This window comes from Muntiacus reevesi, chromosome 3 (genome assembly GCF_963930625.1).
Source record: "Muntiacus reevesi chromosome 3, mMunRee1.1, whole genome shotgun sequence".
Classification (NCBI taxonomy): domain Eukaryota; kingdom Metazoa; phylum Chordata; class Mammalia; order Artiodactyla; family Cervidae; genus Muntiacus; species Muntiacus reevesi.
The window spans coordinates 56,438,109-56,453,960 of NC_089251.1; the positions used below are offsets into that span (position 1 = coordinate 56,438,109).

At 40.0% G+C, this 15,852-nt stretch overlaps 1 protein-coding gene across 1 annotated transcript in view; it reads right to left on the reverse strand.

The window, feature by feature from the left end:
* Nucleotides 1-15,852, reverse strand: part of EIF2AK3 (eukaryotic translation initiation factor 2 alpha kinase 3) — a 78,907-nt gene that overhangs the window by 37,792 nt on the left and 25,263 nt on the right. The window contains exon 3 of the mRNA XM_065929170.1: nt 1,849-2,043. Coding sequence (XP_065785242.1) covers nt 1,849-2,043 — 195 coding nt within the window. The remainder of the gene's footprint in view (nt 1-1,848; nt 2,044-15,852) is intronic.

The following is a 15,852-nucleotide window of genomic DNA, read 5'->3' on the forward strand; positions in this document are numbered from 1 at the left end:
ATAATTTATAAAAAGTGAAAGGAAATTGAGGAAATGTGTAAAAAGTACCCAAGGATTAAGAAGCAACAGCTCTACTGTTTAGCACAGGGACCTCTGCTCGATACTCTGTAACGGCCTATATGGGCTTCCCTGGTGGCTCAGCGGTAAAGAATCCACCTGCCAAAGCAGGAGACATGGGTTCAATGGAGAAGGAAATGGCAGCCCATTCTAGTACTCTTGCCTGGAAAAGCCCATGAACAGAGGTGCCTGGAAAGCTACAGTCCAAGGGGTCGCAAAGAGTTGGACACCACTTAGCGACTGAACAATGATGACAGTGGCCTATATGGGAAAAGAATCTTAAAAAAAAAAGAGTGGATATGTGTACAACTGATTCACTTTGCTGTATACCTGAAACTAACATAACACTGTAAATCAACTATACGCCAATAAAATTTTTTTAAATAAATAAATTTTTAAAAACTGGGGGAAAAAAGCAGCAATAGCTAGATTACCACCAGTTCCTAAAATGAAACATTCAGAACCATAGAAGTGCCAGTTACTATTTACTTCAGGAAACGAGTTTCAGGATTTAGACAATTTCAGTCTTACTGTGAGCATTTATTTCCATGAAGAAATGGAGAGCTAGTTGTGATCTCTTAGTAATACTACCATGAATAAAATCCAAGGTGAGCTAAAAAAAAAAAAAGAAAAATTGCCTCGGAGTTTCCATACAACAGAAGCATTTAGTTCTAAAAAATTCAAACCTTCTCTAACAGCTGTTAGCATTTTCAAGTACCTCCTTCAAATTCTCATTCAAAGGAAAGGGGAAATTCTTTGGATGGTGTGACCAAAATCCTCACAGAAAGTGTACCTGCTAGGATACTAGAATTTTGGAGCAGCACATCAAATCACAAAACTAGGTGCCCGGGTTCAGTCCCACTGTTTTCCCGATGAGAGCACTGGAGGAGAGAGAGGACCACAAGGCCCCCTCAGCACAGTACAGATGCAGGTGGCTGGAGAAGGCAAAAAAGTTTGCGAGAACAAGAAGGGCCTATGGGCTGAACACTCAGACCAGGGATCGTCATCAAGTTTGAAAAACTCAAGGATCAAAGACCTTTTTTCTATTCTTCCTTGTTTTCAAGTCTATATACAAATATTCAAGTATTGATGTGTTAAGGGGTTAGAAAGAGATTTTTACCTTTCTAAGAAAGTGTGTTTTTAGTTATTCCCAACAATGGATTTATAAGATCCAATCTTAAGAGTCAGATTATTTCCTAAGAGCTAATAATGGAGAAAGCATAGGTCATTAACAGCATGACTTTTTCATCAGACAGATTTAAATCAAATTTGACCTTGGCAGTTTCTGAACCTTTGAAAGCCTCAATTTTCTCATCCTAAAATGACCACAGACTTGCCACTTAGATTCTCTCATGACAGGCTCAAACTAGAGAAATAAACAGTAGTAGCAATTATTCTTATCATCAGGATTATTATTAATCTTTGGAGCGTTCCTCATCTATCCAAATAAAAATTTTTTAATGCAACCATTAGAAATATTGTGATGATTTCAAAATGATGCATGAAAAATGCAACTGACACACAGCAGATCACAGTTATTCATTCTCTTCCTTCTGCTATTCCTGGCTCTGCTATTTGACTCTGCTGTTTATTCTGTTATTTTGGATAAATTCCGTTTCTCTTAATAGTATTTCCCCCTTTCTACTTCACAGTTCTTTTATCAAAAGAAATGACAGTCTTGGGGGAAAATTATAATAGATCTCAACCAGTAGTAGTATAGTTTAAGAAATTATTTCTTCTACTCTTATTTAGTCTGACTTCTCCCCAAACAAATTGAACATTTTTACTCACCTTTCCACTATATGCACTGAGTCCATATGTAGTGAGAGACTTTCCTCCAACCAAGACAACATCATCGCCAAATTTATAAGATGATTCAAGAAGTGATTCAACTGTAAACGGAACTGTTTCCATGCTCTCACGATCCCGGTCCCACTGGAAGAGATCTCCATCCAGGGAAGGAATGATCATCTTGTTCCCAAATACCTAAAATAAAAACTAACTTTTAAAAGGATTTTATGAATGAATAAAGAAGATGTGCTACATATATATAATGGAATATTACTCAGTCATAAAAAAGATCAGAACAATGCCATTTGCAGAAACATGGATAGACCTAGAGACTATCACACTAAATGAAGTAAACCAGACAAAGACAAATATCATGTGATATCACTTATACGTGGAATCTAAAACACAACACAAATGAACCTAACTACAGAAAAGAAACAGACTCACAACAGACACTGAGAATATACCTGCGGTTGCCAAGGGATGGAGGGGTGGGGAAGGGATGGACTGGAAGGTTAAAATTAGCAGATGTGAACTATTATACATAGAATGAATAAACCAACCACAAGGTCCCACTGTATAGCATAGGGAATTATATTCAATATCCTGTGATAAATCATAATACGAAAAGAATATGAAAAAGAATATATATACGTCTATATAACTGAATCACTTTGCTGTACATAAGAATTAACAACACTGTAAATCAACTCTATGTCAATAAAACAAATCTTAAAAACAATAAATAAAAGGATCAGTAGGAACTTAGAGCCGTGGTCTCATGCCTCATGTACTTTGGCCTCTGGAGCAGCACACGAAGTTGCATAGCTTATCAACCAAAAGCAATTTATAAGAACCACCCATCTCTCCTGGGGCCCACAGGTACACCCCAATATGGTTTCCCTCAGACTCTGCTCACCAGGAGCCAAGAGTGTTCCATAATAAGAGCTACCAACTGAGAGTTCTGTGACTCAGTGGGTTCAAGCAGAGGTTACTGGAGGAGTTCTTACGGTGATTACCATGCCAATAGATAATGTGATTTTCTAGTAAAGGGACAGTTTATGCAGCACTTTTCAGGCCTGTTTTATCCAAGCCAGTTACCACCAATGATTCAGCTCCAAGGAACACAGGTTGATTTAAGCAGCACCCCACTCTTTCTCTCATTCAATTTCTCAGATCTGCTAAGAGCAAGAAGCCTGGTAACCAAGCTTAATGATTTCATGCTCTTAGAGGTCCTTCCTTCTTTTAACAACGTTTGTGGAGGGCCTATTACCTGTCATAGGGAATAGAGCCGTGGTCTCATGCCTCATGTTCTCTGGCCCCAGGAGCAGCATACGAAGGTGCACAGCTTATCAACCAAAAGCAATTTAAAAGAACCACCCATCTCTCCTGGGGCCCACAGGTACACTCCAGTATGGTTTTCATAGGAAACAGAATAGGAAAGACTAGAGATCTCTTCAAGTAAATTAGAGATACCAAGGGACTATTTCATGAAAGAAAGAAGAAAAGAAAGTGAAGTCGCTCAGTCGTGTCCGACTCTGCGACCCTGTGGACTGTAGCCTACCAAGCTCCTCCGTCCATGGGATTCTCCAGGCAAGAATACTGGAGTGGGTTGCCATTCCCTTCTCCAGGGGATCTTCCTGACCCAGGCATCAAACCCAGGGATCGAACCCAGGTCTCCCACATTGGAGGCAGACACTTTAACCTCTGAGCCACCAGGGAAGCCCCATTTCATGCAAAGATGGGCTCAATAAAGAACAGAAATGGTATGAACCTAACAGAAGCAGAAGATATTAAGAAGAGGTGACAAGAACACACAGAAGAACTGTACAAAAAAGATCTTCATGACCCATATAATCACGATGGTGTGATCACTCACCTAGAGCCAGACATCCTGGAATGTGAAGTCAAGCAGGCCTTAGGAAGTATCGTTACGAACAAAGCTAGTGGAGGTGATGAAATTCCAGTTGAGTTATTTCAAATCCTGAAAGATGATGCTGTGAAAGTGCTGCACTCAATATGTCAGCAAATTTGGAAAACTCAGCAGTGGCCACAGGACTGGAAAAGGTCAGTTTTCATTTCAGTCCCAAAGAAAGGAAATGCCAAAGAATGCTCAAACTATTGTACAATTGTACTCATCTCACACACTAGTAAAGTAATGTTCAAAATTCTCCAAGCCAGGCTTCAGCAATACGTGAACTGTAAACTTCCAGATGTTCAAGATTCAAGATGGTTTTAGAAAAGGCAGAGGAACCAGAGATCAAATTTCCAACATCTGCTGGATCATTGAAAAAGCAAAAGAGTTCCAGAAAAACATCTATTTCTGCTTTATTGACTATGCTAAAGTCTTTGACTGTGTGGATCACAATAAACTCTGGAAAATTCTGAGAGAGATGGGAATACCAGAGCACCTGGCCTACCTCTTGAGAAACCTGTATGCAGGCCAGGAAGCAACAATTAAAACTGGACATGGAACAACAAACTGGTTCCAAATAGAAAAAGGAGTATGTCAAGGCTGTATATTGTCACTCTGCTTATTTAACTTATATGCAGAGTACATCATGAGAAACGCTGGGCTGGAGGAAGCACAAGCTGGAATCAAGACTGCCGGGAGAAATATCAATAACCTCAGATATGCAGATAACACCACCCTTATGGCAGAAAGCAAAGAAGAACTAAAGAGCCTCTTGATGAGTGAAAGAGGAGAGTGAAAAAGTTGGCTTAAAGCTCAACATTCAGAAGACCAAGATCAGGGCATCTGGTTCCATCACTTCATGCCAAATAGATGGGGAAACAGTGGAAACAGTGGCTGACTTTATTTTTTGGGGGCTCCAAAATCACTGCAGGTGGTGACTGCAGCCATGAAATTAAAAGACGCTTACTCCTTGGGAGGAAAGTTATGACCAACCTAGACAGCACATTAAAAAGCAGAGACATTACTTTGTCATCAAAGGTCCATCTAGTCAAGGCTATGGTTTTTCCAGAGGTCATATATGGATGTGAGAGTTGGACTATAAAGAAAGCTGAGCGCAGAAGAATTGATGCTTTTGAACTGTGGTGTTGGAGAAGACTCTTGGAGTCCCTTGGACTGCAAGGAGAGCCAACCAGTCCATCCTAAAGGAAATCAATCCTGGGTGCTCATTGGAAGGACTGATTTTGAAACTGAAACTCAGCTTCATATTTTGCCCACCTGATGTGAAGAGCTAACTCACTGGAAAAGACCCTGATGTTGGGAAAGATTGAAGGCAGGAGGAGAAGGGGACGACAGAGGATGAGATGGTTAAATGGCATCACCGACTCAATGGACATGAGTTTGCGTAAACTCCAGGAGTTGGTGATGGACAGGGAGGCCTGGCGTGCTGCAGTTCATGGGGTCACAAAGAGTCAGACAGGACTAAACAACTGACCTGAACTGAACTGATTACATGTCAGGGACTATTCAGTTGCTTATGATACACAAGTAAGTAAAACAAACAAACAAAAAAAAACACCTAACAACTTGGATCTCAAACTCTGGATTAGGGCACTAAATAACATAATAAATAATTACAGACTACGTTAGGGCATAAATGCCATAAGAAAAAAAAATAGAACAAGATAAAGGAGGAAGGGAAAGTGTATGCGTGGGAGGGGAAGGGACTGTCATTAAGGGTTAAGTTCAGGGCAGGCTCCCATAAAGAAAGTAACATTTGAGCAAACTTGAAACATAAGTGTTAACTCTGTTGATACAGGGGAACAGTCCTTGCAAAGGTCTTAAGCAGGAAGTACACGGTGACAACGGAGGGGAACAGGCTGGAGAGGCAAGGATGGAGAGCAAGCAGAAAGCCCGAGACTGTGCTGGTGGTTGGCAGCGGAGGTGATGCTAGTGGTTGGATAAAGTAAAGCCAGCAGGATTTCATGGTGGATTGCCCATACATACGAGCACAAAAAAACAGCCCAGGATGACTCTAAAGGTTTTGACCAAGAACACCTTGTTTCTGGAGAAAGAGTTAAATTAGTACATGCCTTTGTGACACTGGCCTTTCAGCATTAACAAACAGACACAACTCAGGAATCCCCTGGCGGTTCAGTGGTTAGGACTTGGTGCTGTCACTGCTGGGGCCCAAGTTCAATTCCTGGTCAAGGAACTAAGATCCTACTAGCCATGTGGTGCAAAAAAAAAAAAAAAAAAAGACACAGCTTGACTTATTTCAGCTAATGACAACAACTATTTTCCTGACTGTGAAGGCTCAAAACTTTGGAAAGGGGGCTATGAAAGAAGTATGAGCTTAAAAACCAAAGACTCCAAACAAATGTCGATATAAACTTAAAAAAAAAAATTCTCTATGGACTTCTTTGTTCCTTAAGCAGCAGAATCTTTTCTTTAAAGAGATACTTACAGGGATCTTTTAAAGAGATCCTTTTCTGTCACAAAGAGTTTTAAGTTGTTGTTTAGTTAACATATTCTTTCCCCCACCCCCTACCCCCAGGTCTGTCCCATACTTCTGAAGTTCTAGAAAACAGGCTGAAAAACTGGACTCTAATCCACTTCTTTCCTTCATTTCAAATCCTTATATCTCTGCGTGAACTATTATAATAATCTCTTCACAGGTTTTAGCTGGAAATTTCCTCAACCTAACCTCTGCATATCTTTTAGATTAATCTTTAAGTCAGAGTTAAGCTTGTTATGACATTATTCAAAAATCCTCAATAGCTCTCCATTATCTTCTTACTAAAGACCCCAAATCCTAAGTCCAACATTCAAAGTCCTCTAAACACAACCTTGTACAATCTTCTCCTCCTTGTCTTTCACCTTTCCCCACGTGGGTGGAAATCAGGCATCATTACTTAAGCAGGATATTTAATGTTATGTCATTGTCAATGTCATTCATTCCCCCTGGAGCACCCTCCAGTATCAACTCTGCCCACTGAAATCCCATTTGGCCTTCAGGCTAGCATCACTTATGCTTTTCCTTTGAAATCCAGGAAAATTTTAGCAGTGGAAGTTCACTGACAGAAGTCTTACTACTATACTTTTTGCTGTAACTATACTGAGACAATATTATGCACAGTCTCAAAAAGTGTTCATTGTACTGTTAAATATTAAATATGTTAATGTGTACACATTTATGCTTATACAGAAGCTGTAAAATTAATGCACTCAAACCTAACGGCCAGATTTTTATCAAATTCCATTCCCTCAGCAAAAGAACAAAGGCCTCTAAGAGACACGGCTGACTCCTGGGCTGGGACAAGGCAGGTAGAAGGTGAACCTTTAATATCTTATTGGTCTGAAAAGTAAGAGCATGCCCCCCAAAAAAGATGAAAACGTGTCACTGACCACATCTGGAACTGAAGTACCAGAATGATTAACTACTGAATTATAAAGCATTGAAAAAAAAACAAGGAATTTATGAGTCCATATTGTTAACAAATAGATAAACAACATATGGGAGAGAAGGGAATGCGTGTACTGCAATAAAATGCCAAGAGTCTACTGATATATTTGAAGGGAGGACTGCAGTTGGAAAAATTAGCATCTTGCAGTCATCGCAGTTAAGATTGTGTCAGGCAAAAATCAGCCATGCTGTTAAATCTAGGTGAAAATTTTGATGAGAAGCTGGATATCTGTATGGTCCTAAAGTATCTTCCTCTGCTTCCCTAGTGGCTCAGAGGTAGGAAATCCGACTGCCAATGCAGGAGACTCAAGTTCAATTCCTGAGTCGGGACGATCCCCTGGAGGAAAAAATGGCAACCCAGTCCAATATTCTTGCCTAGAGAATTTCATGAACAGGTGAGCCTGGCAGACTCTAGTCCATAGGGTCGCAAAAGAGTTGGAAATGACTTAGCAACTAAGCAACAACAAAGTATCTTCCCAACTGCTTATTAGTTACAATAGACTAAAAACAAAAACAGTAAAGTCATATAGTGGAGAATTTAGACAATACCTTGACTAGATGATCAAATGAGTTTGATAGACAGGAAACCCTAAGAGAAGGTTACCCCTACAGCATTTTGAACCAAGAATGCACAGCCTGGATCTAATTATCAGGAAACATCAGACAAGCACAAAAGAAGGAAAATTCTATTTTATTTTTAAGCAAAAAGCCAGAGAGACAATATTTTTTTAAAATGTCAGTGTCATAAAAGAGTCTGCGGGGAAAAAAATCCAGATTAAAAGAAGCTAATGTGACAAGTAACTGTACTACCTGACCCTAGACTAGATGCTACACTGGGAATGAAAGACACCATAAAAGACATTATTAAGTCAACTGATAAAACTGGAATATAGACGATAGATTAGAAGCTGATGACTGTACTGTGATTACGTAAGAGAGTATCTCTATTAAGAAATGCACACTGAAGCATTTAGGAGTAAAGAGCTATAAGGGCTATTTCATTTATCTTTAGATATTTCAAGTAAAAAAGAGTATGTATGGGGGTTTGGGAGAGGAGAGATTACACAAACAACTCAAATGATAGAGCAAATAAGTTTTGAGGAGATTAATCTGGGAATACAAGGGTTGGTTCTTTTTTTTTTGGTACTACTTTTCATACCAAAAAGTGTGCAATTTCTTGTACTGTGAAATTACTTCCAAATAAGAGGTTAAAGAAAAAAGATACTCAGCTTTGCAGCTGTAATTAAACTCAGAAGGCTATACCATGAAATTGAAGGTTCATCGTAATTCTTGATATCTAAAGATCTCCAACTATTTCTCTTTATTTTAAAGAAATCTAAATTTGGGGGAACTTCCCTGGAGGCCCAGTGGTTAGGACTCTGCACCTTCACTGCCAGAGGCCTGGGTTCGATCCCTGGTCGAAAACTAAGATGCCATAAGCCATGTAGCATGGTCAAAAGAACATAAATACATAAATAAAAATAAACATTTGATTTTTAATGAGCTCTCAAATGACACTGGCATGTATACATATGTATACCACCGCATATTATCTTAGAGTTTTAACATTACTATTTTATTCTTTGCTTTCTTCTATTTCTTGGTAACAACAGATAAACAATTCTATTCTCAAAAATCAAAGTTTTTCATCTTTTGAAGAATGTTCAACTTGAAGTTGTCATTAAAAACAGATTTAGTCATAGTTTACATACCCTATGGTGAAGCTACCATGGTATTTAGCCAAAGTAATCACCCATTTTAAGTTACACATTAGTCAGAAAATCAAGTTCACTGTTCTCTACCTTCCACATTATATTCTCTATTCTATTCACTAGAACAATAAATTCAAACTATGATATAAAAATGATAATAAGGGACATCCCTGGTGGGTCAATGTCTAAGACTCCTCGCTCCCAATGAAGGGGGTTTGAGTTCAATTCCTGGTCTGGGAACTAGATCTCACATGTTGCAACTAAAGAGCAAAGATCCTACTACATGCCACAACTAAGACTTGATGCAGTGAAATAAATATTTTTTTTTTACAAATGATAATAAAAATAATGATAATAAAAACTTCAATAAAATGATAAAATTAAAAAACAGGCATTGTCTGGTAATGTCAACAGCAGTACTGGTTGAGGACAAATAGGCAGAGCAGGTGTGTTATCACTACAAGAAAGAGGAAGAGTGGTTAGTGGGTCTGCAGTAAACAAATAACATTTATTTTTACTTGTTTCCTCTTCCATTAAACAACTTCTCTTCCTCTAAACAAGCAGCAGGCCCTTAGGGAACACAAAGGCTTCGAAGTGCAACCATCCCCAGTCACTCCCCCCGCCACACACACAAAAAGAACAAATAAAAACCTCCATCAGACGAACAGGAGCTAAAGTTCACCTTTGCTTCCAAATGTAAAAGAAAGTAAACTTATCTGCAATTAAAAATATGGTTTAAACAACCAAGAAGATGTCATGTGATTGACCATAAGGAGACAAACTGCCTTATTTTATCTGCTGGTTTTTTTTTTTTTTTTTTTTTGGTCTTATTTTAAAAGAGGACAAAACCCAAAACAAAAATGCATTATGATTCAAGCCTTGATCATGTCATATTTCTGGATGATGATTTTAAAGTTCACTTTCAAATAGCTGCTCTTCACTAATTGGCTGCTTATGAGTCATACTCACGGCTGCTAACCTCTGCACCAATCTTTGTGAAGTCTTTGAGGCTGCAGCTGTGAAGCAGATGGTGCTTTTTCCTTGAGAGCTACAAGAAGCGGTCGAGGCCTGCAGTTCAGGTAGAGAGATGACCTCACCTCTCAGAAAAGCATTACCTCACCCTCCCAGCATAGGAATGAGTCACCCAGAGAGTCAGCTGCAAATCTCTTGGTATAAAAAAAATGTAGGTTATGGTGATGCATTTTCACATTCCACCAGTTTGTCTTTGGAAGGAGCCATTTGTTCTGATTCGCTGCTCTGCATCTCAAACTAATTACGTGCCTCGCTTCCCACTTCAGTCATTTTCAAAAACCCACACGCTTATTATCTGCGGGTGGTGGTGGGGTTTCCCTCTATTTGTTTTTTCCTGTGAATAATTTTAAAATAAAAGATTTGTCAAATCGGCAGGCAAACTCGGGATCAAAGATTCAACCCCAGTCTTTAACCACCAAGTCACAAAGCAGCTTAGTAAAAGTAATTCAGTTACCATTTCTGATCAAAACCTGAACGGCATAATGAATACCTGCGGCACCCGAAATCAAGGACTGCTATTTGAAATCAGAATGTGAGGATAAGAACTCTGTTTTCAAGTGGCAGGAGGAACTTCAACTGAGAAAATAAAGGAACTGACTAAAAACAAAAATTCTTCCTATTTGAAAAAAACATATTTTCATTTGGTTCTTCCTTCTTTTTCTATGCGATCACCTCTCCACTCACCCAGCCCAAACCTCCCACCATCAACACATACACTTTGAGTGGGTATATTCAACTTTAACTTAAAATGGAAGTTTTAAAACACCAAATGTAAAGAGATGACTATAATAAAACCCCATGTGTCTATGACCCAGTTTCAACAATCATCAACATTTGGCTACTCTCCACTCATCTGCTGCATATATTTGTTAGGACAGTATTTTAAAGTCAGTCACAGGCATCATTGTCACTTCACCTACACATACTTCAGTATTTGCTGCTGAGAAATAACTACTATGCCAAATGTTACATCTAACAGAATTAAGAGGAATTTCTTAAAAATCATCTAGCATTCAAATTTCCCTGACTGTTGCAAAGACATACTATATAATTGGGGCTTCCTTGGTGGTGTTAGTGATAAAGAACCCACCTGCCAAGGCAGGAGGTGTGAGAGATGTGGGTTCAATCCCTAGGTCAGAAAGATCCCCTGGAGGAGGGCACAGCAACACACTCCAGTATTTCTGCCTGGGAAATCCCATGAACAGAGGAGCCTGGTGGGCTATAGTCCATGGAGTCTCAGAGTCGGACATGACTGAAGTGACTTAGCACTCAGAACTGTATAATTCATTTGCTCCAACAGGAATATAAAGTCCACATATCACATTTGATTCTTTTTGTCCCCAATCAGGGCCCCTTTTACTCCCTTTTTCTTGCTTTGATTTACTTGAGAAACCAGATTATTCATCCTACAGAATATCCCTCGGTGTGGATTTTGCAAGTGACTTAACTTGTTACTTTATTCCCAGGATTTCTTTCCTTTCTTTCTCCCCCCCACCCCTTTTTCTTTTCTTTTTAAAATTTATTTGGCTATGCGAGATTTTAGTTGCAGCATGTGGGATCTAGTTCCCCGACCAGGGATCAAACCCACGCCCCCTTCATTGGGAGCATGGAGTCTTAGTCACTGGTCCACCATGGAAGTCCCTATTCCCTGTATTTAACAGATGTAATACACCTTTTCTTTAAAAGGTGTAATAACAACTGGAGCTTTGATCTGATGCAGCTTTGATGTTTTGGGACAAGACTACCTCACAGGCTGTGCTGTATACTTCCTATTATAGAGGTCAGACATTCTCATTCATTTCTGTATCGCCTATGACTGCTTTCTCACTACAACTAGAAAGACTGCATAGGCCACAAAGCCCAAGATATTTACTATCTAGCCCTTTACAGAAAAAGTTTGCCAACCCCTGAGTTATGTCATATGTGTTACTATTAATCAGTGGATTCAGTGGAGTCAGTCTGGTCCCTTCATTTTAAAGAGCCCCATCAACCTTTCACCATTTTAGTATCAACTGAGGATCTACTACTTCAATAAAATGATAAAAGAATGACTTTCAATTCTATCATTCTTTCTTCATTTCTTAGATAGAATTTTTCTTAAAAAAAAAAAAAAAAAAAGAACTTCCCTTATTAGACTTTAGATGCTGGATTTGCCTCTAGTTCCCTATCAGGGATAGAATCTGGGCCTCCTGAATTGGGAGCTTGGGGTCTTAACCACTGGCCCACAGGAAAGTCCCCTCCAAAGCTATTAAAAAGGTATGTCTACAATTAACGCTGGAGAGGGTGTGGAGAAAAGGGAACCCTCTTACTCTGTTGGTGGGAATGCAAACTGGTACAGCCACTGTGAAGAACAGTACGGAGATTCCTTAAAAAACTGGGTATAGAACTGCCATAATGCCCAGCAATCCCACTGTTGGGCATACACCCTGAGGAAACCAGAAATGAAAGAGATACATGTACCCCAATGTTCACTGCAGCACTATTTACAACACCTAGGACATGGAAGCAACCTAGATGTCCATCAGCAGACGAATGGATAAGAAGTTGTGGTACATATACACCATGGAATATTACTCAGCTATAAAAAGGAACACATCTGACTCAGTTCTAACGAGATGGATGAACCTGGAGCCTATTATATAGAGTGAAGTAAGTCAGAAAGAAAAGCACAAATAAATGAAATTTAGAAAGATGGTAACAATAATCCTATATGCAGGGCAGCAAAAGAGACACAGATGTAAAGAAGAGACTTTTGGACTCTGTGGGAGAAGGTGAGGGTGGGATGATTTGAGAAAATAGCACTGAAACTTGTATATTACCATAGATAAAATAGATAACCAGTGCAAGTTTGATGCATGAAGCAGGGCACCCAAAATTGTTGCTCTGGGACAACCCAGAGGGATGGGGGGGATGGTGGGGAGGGTGGTGGGAGGGGGGTTCAGAATGGGAGGGAGGGTGGTGGGGGGGGTTCAGGATGGGGGGACACACATGCACCTGTGGCTGATTCATGTCGACGTTTGGCAAAAATCATCATAATATTGTAAAGTAATTATCCTCCAATTTAAATTAATTAATTTTTAAAAAGGTATGTCTCTTGGTCCCCAAACTACTGATGAATGTTTCTACCATTTTGGGGATCCTGCTTTTCCCATTCTTTCCTCTGTTCCCCCAATTCTTCCACAGTCAAAACAGAAAGGGTTTTGATGGTGGTGTTTTTTTTAACATTTTCTTCTGCTTGAAGACTTTCAATGAGACTTTGACGAATCAAAGGATTCTCTTAGTGAGGCATGTGCATTCTAAGCATATTTGTAAATACTTCTAAAGAATTCACACCAACCAAGATGTCAGGAAATCTAGAAGAGAGCAGGAAAATCCTAAAATCCTACTAAAGCCAATCTGTCCTTGAAACCCTCTTCTCTCTGATTCATCACTCTCTACTTGAATAAAAGGGAACAAAACTGGGTCATTTGTAGAGACATGGATAGACCCAGAAACTGTCAGAGAGTGAAGTAAGTCAGAAAGAGAGAAACAAATATTGTATATTAACACATATATGTGGAATCTAGAAAAAGTTTACACAGATGATCTTATTTACAAAGCAAAAATAGAGACACAGATGTAGAGAACAAATATGGATGGATACCAAGGAGGAAAAGTGGGGGTGGGATGAATTGGGAGACTAGGACTGACATATATGCACTATTGATACTATGTATAAAACAGATGACTAATGAGAACCCATCACAGAGCAAAGGGAACTCTACTCGGTGCTCTGCGATGACCTAGAAGGGAATGAAACCCAAAAAGGCGGGATGTATGTACAGTGGGCGGAAACCAACCCAGCATGGTAAAGCAACAAAACTCCAATAACACTTTTAAAAATTTAAAAAAAAAAAAGGTTAGGGATTCGGAAAGGTTGGTTGGAGGTCATTTTCTCATCATTCTCCTCTGCCAGGTGACGGTTTCTCTCAGTTCCCAGGACACTAATACTTCTAACTTTTCTCTTCAGCGCAGACTTTTCCTCTGTGAGCACCAGACCCATATATACAAATGCCTTCCTAACCTCTCTGCTTGAAGAGCTCTCAAAGTCACTCTGAACTCATCACGTCTAAACAAATTCACATTCTCCCTCTCTACACCTGTTCTTAAGTTACTACTAATTCCTCCTTCGGTCTTTTAATTTCACAGAGACTTCCCTCCTTAAACATCTCTTCGATCCATCACTTTACTTCCCTCCACTTCCTCTGTCTCACTCCAATCCAAGCTATTCCCATCTGTACCAGACTAGTCTCTTAACTAGTCTCCCCACTTTTGCTCTTCTTCCTCTTCCAGTCCATTTTCCATGGTTGTTGTTCAGTGGCTCAGTCGTGTCTGACTCTCTGCAACCCCATGGACTAAAGCAAGCAAGTCTTCCCTGTCCTTCACCATCTCCTGGAGCTTGCTCAAACTCATGTCCATTGAGTTGGCAATGCCTTCCAACCATCTCGTCCTCAGTGGTCCCCTTCTCCTCCTGCCTTCAACCTTTCCCAGCACCAGGACCTTTTCCAGTGAGTCAGCTTTTCCCATCAGGTAGCCAAAGTATTGGAGCTTCAGCTTCAGCATCAGTCTTTCCAATGAACATTCAGGACTGACTTCCTTTAAGATTGGATAGTTTGATCTCCTTGTAGTCCAAAGGACTCTTAGAGTCTTCTCCAACACCACAGTTCAAAAGCATCAATTCTTCAGTATTCAGCCTTCTTCATGGTTCAACTCTCACATCCATAGAAGACTACTGGAAAAACCATAGCTTTGACTATATGGACCTTTGTCGGCAAAGTAATGGTTAGCGCAACTATGTAACATAGTATACTGTGGTTAGTACAGACAATATACATAGTCAGCAGAGTACAGGAGAGATTGGCTTTACTAGGATTTTAAGAATTTATCTACTTTCTTCCAGAATTCCACAACTTCTAGCTGGTGTGAATACATCATAAATATTTCATTTTTGTTTATTTATTTGGCTGCACCAAGTCTTAGTTGCAGCACTCAGGATCTTGAACTTTCATGGCAGCATGCAGGACCTTTTAGTTGCTGCATGTGACCTTTTAGTTGTGGCATGTAGAAAATCCCATGGACAGAGGAGCCTGGCAGGCTACAGTCCACGAGGTCGATAAGAGTTGGACATGATTTAGCGACTGAGCACACTCACGAGATCCAGTTCCATGACCAGGGATTGAACCTGGGTCCCCTGTACTGGGAGCAGGGAGTCCCAGCCACTAGACCACCAGGAAAGTCCCTTTACAAATATTTTCTAAATATAAATACTTCCACAGTTAGAGATAACTGGCTTATAGTACAAATGCCTCACTGTGCCAACCTTCTGATTCATCAGTCTCATTGAAAGTCTCAGCAAAACACAATGTGAAAAAACCCTTTCCATTTTGACTATGGAGGAGTCTCTCCCAGTTAAAACCTTTCAGTGGCTTCCCATGGCTGACGATGAAATCCGAAACGCTTCCCATACATTGCGAGACCCCATATAGCCTGACCCCAGCCTCCCTCTATGGACTCATCTCTACCTCACCCTCAACCCTCATGCTAGTTGCCATCCTCACCTTCTTTAGTGCTCTGAGCACACAATGATCATTCCTGCTGCAAGGCCTTGACGCTGCCCATTTCCTCTCCCAGAGCAGTCCTTCTCAGCATCTCTGTCCATCTCTTACAGCTCTTTGTCCTCACAGGATCTCAATTGTAAACACCGTTCGTTTCTTCCGAGCAGCCCTCTCTGACCTCTCACCTTGGGAGGTCAGACACCCTTGCTAAGCCTCTCTTAGTTCTACCCTTTCTTGTGGCAGTTACTGTACTTAGACTATGCTATTTACACTGTAATAATTTCATAT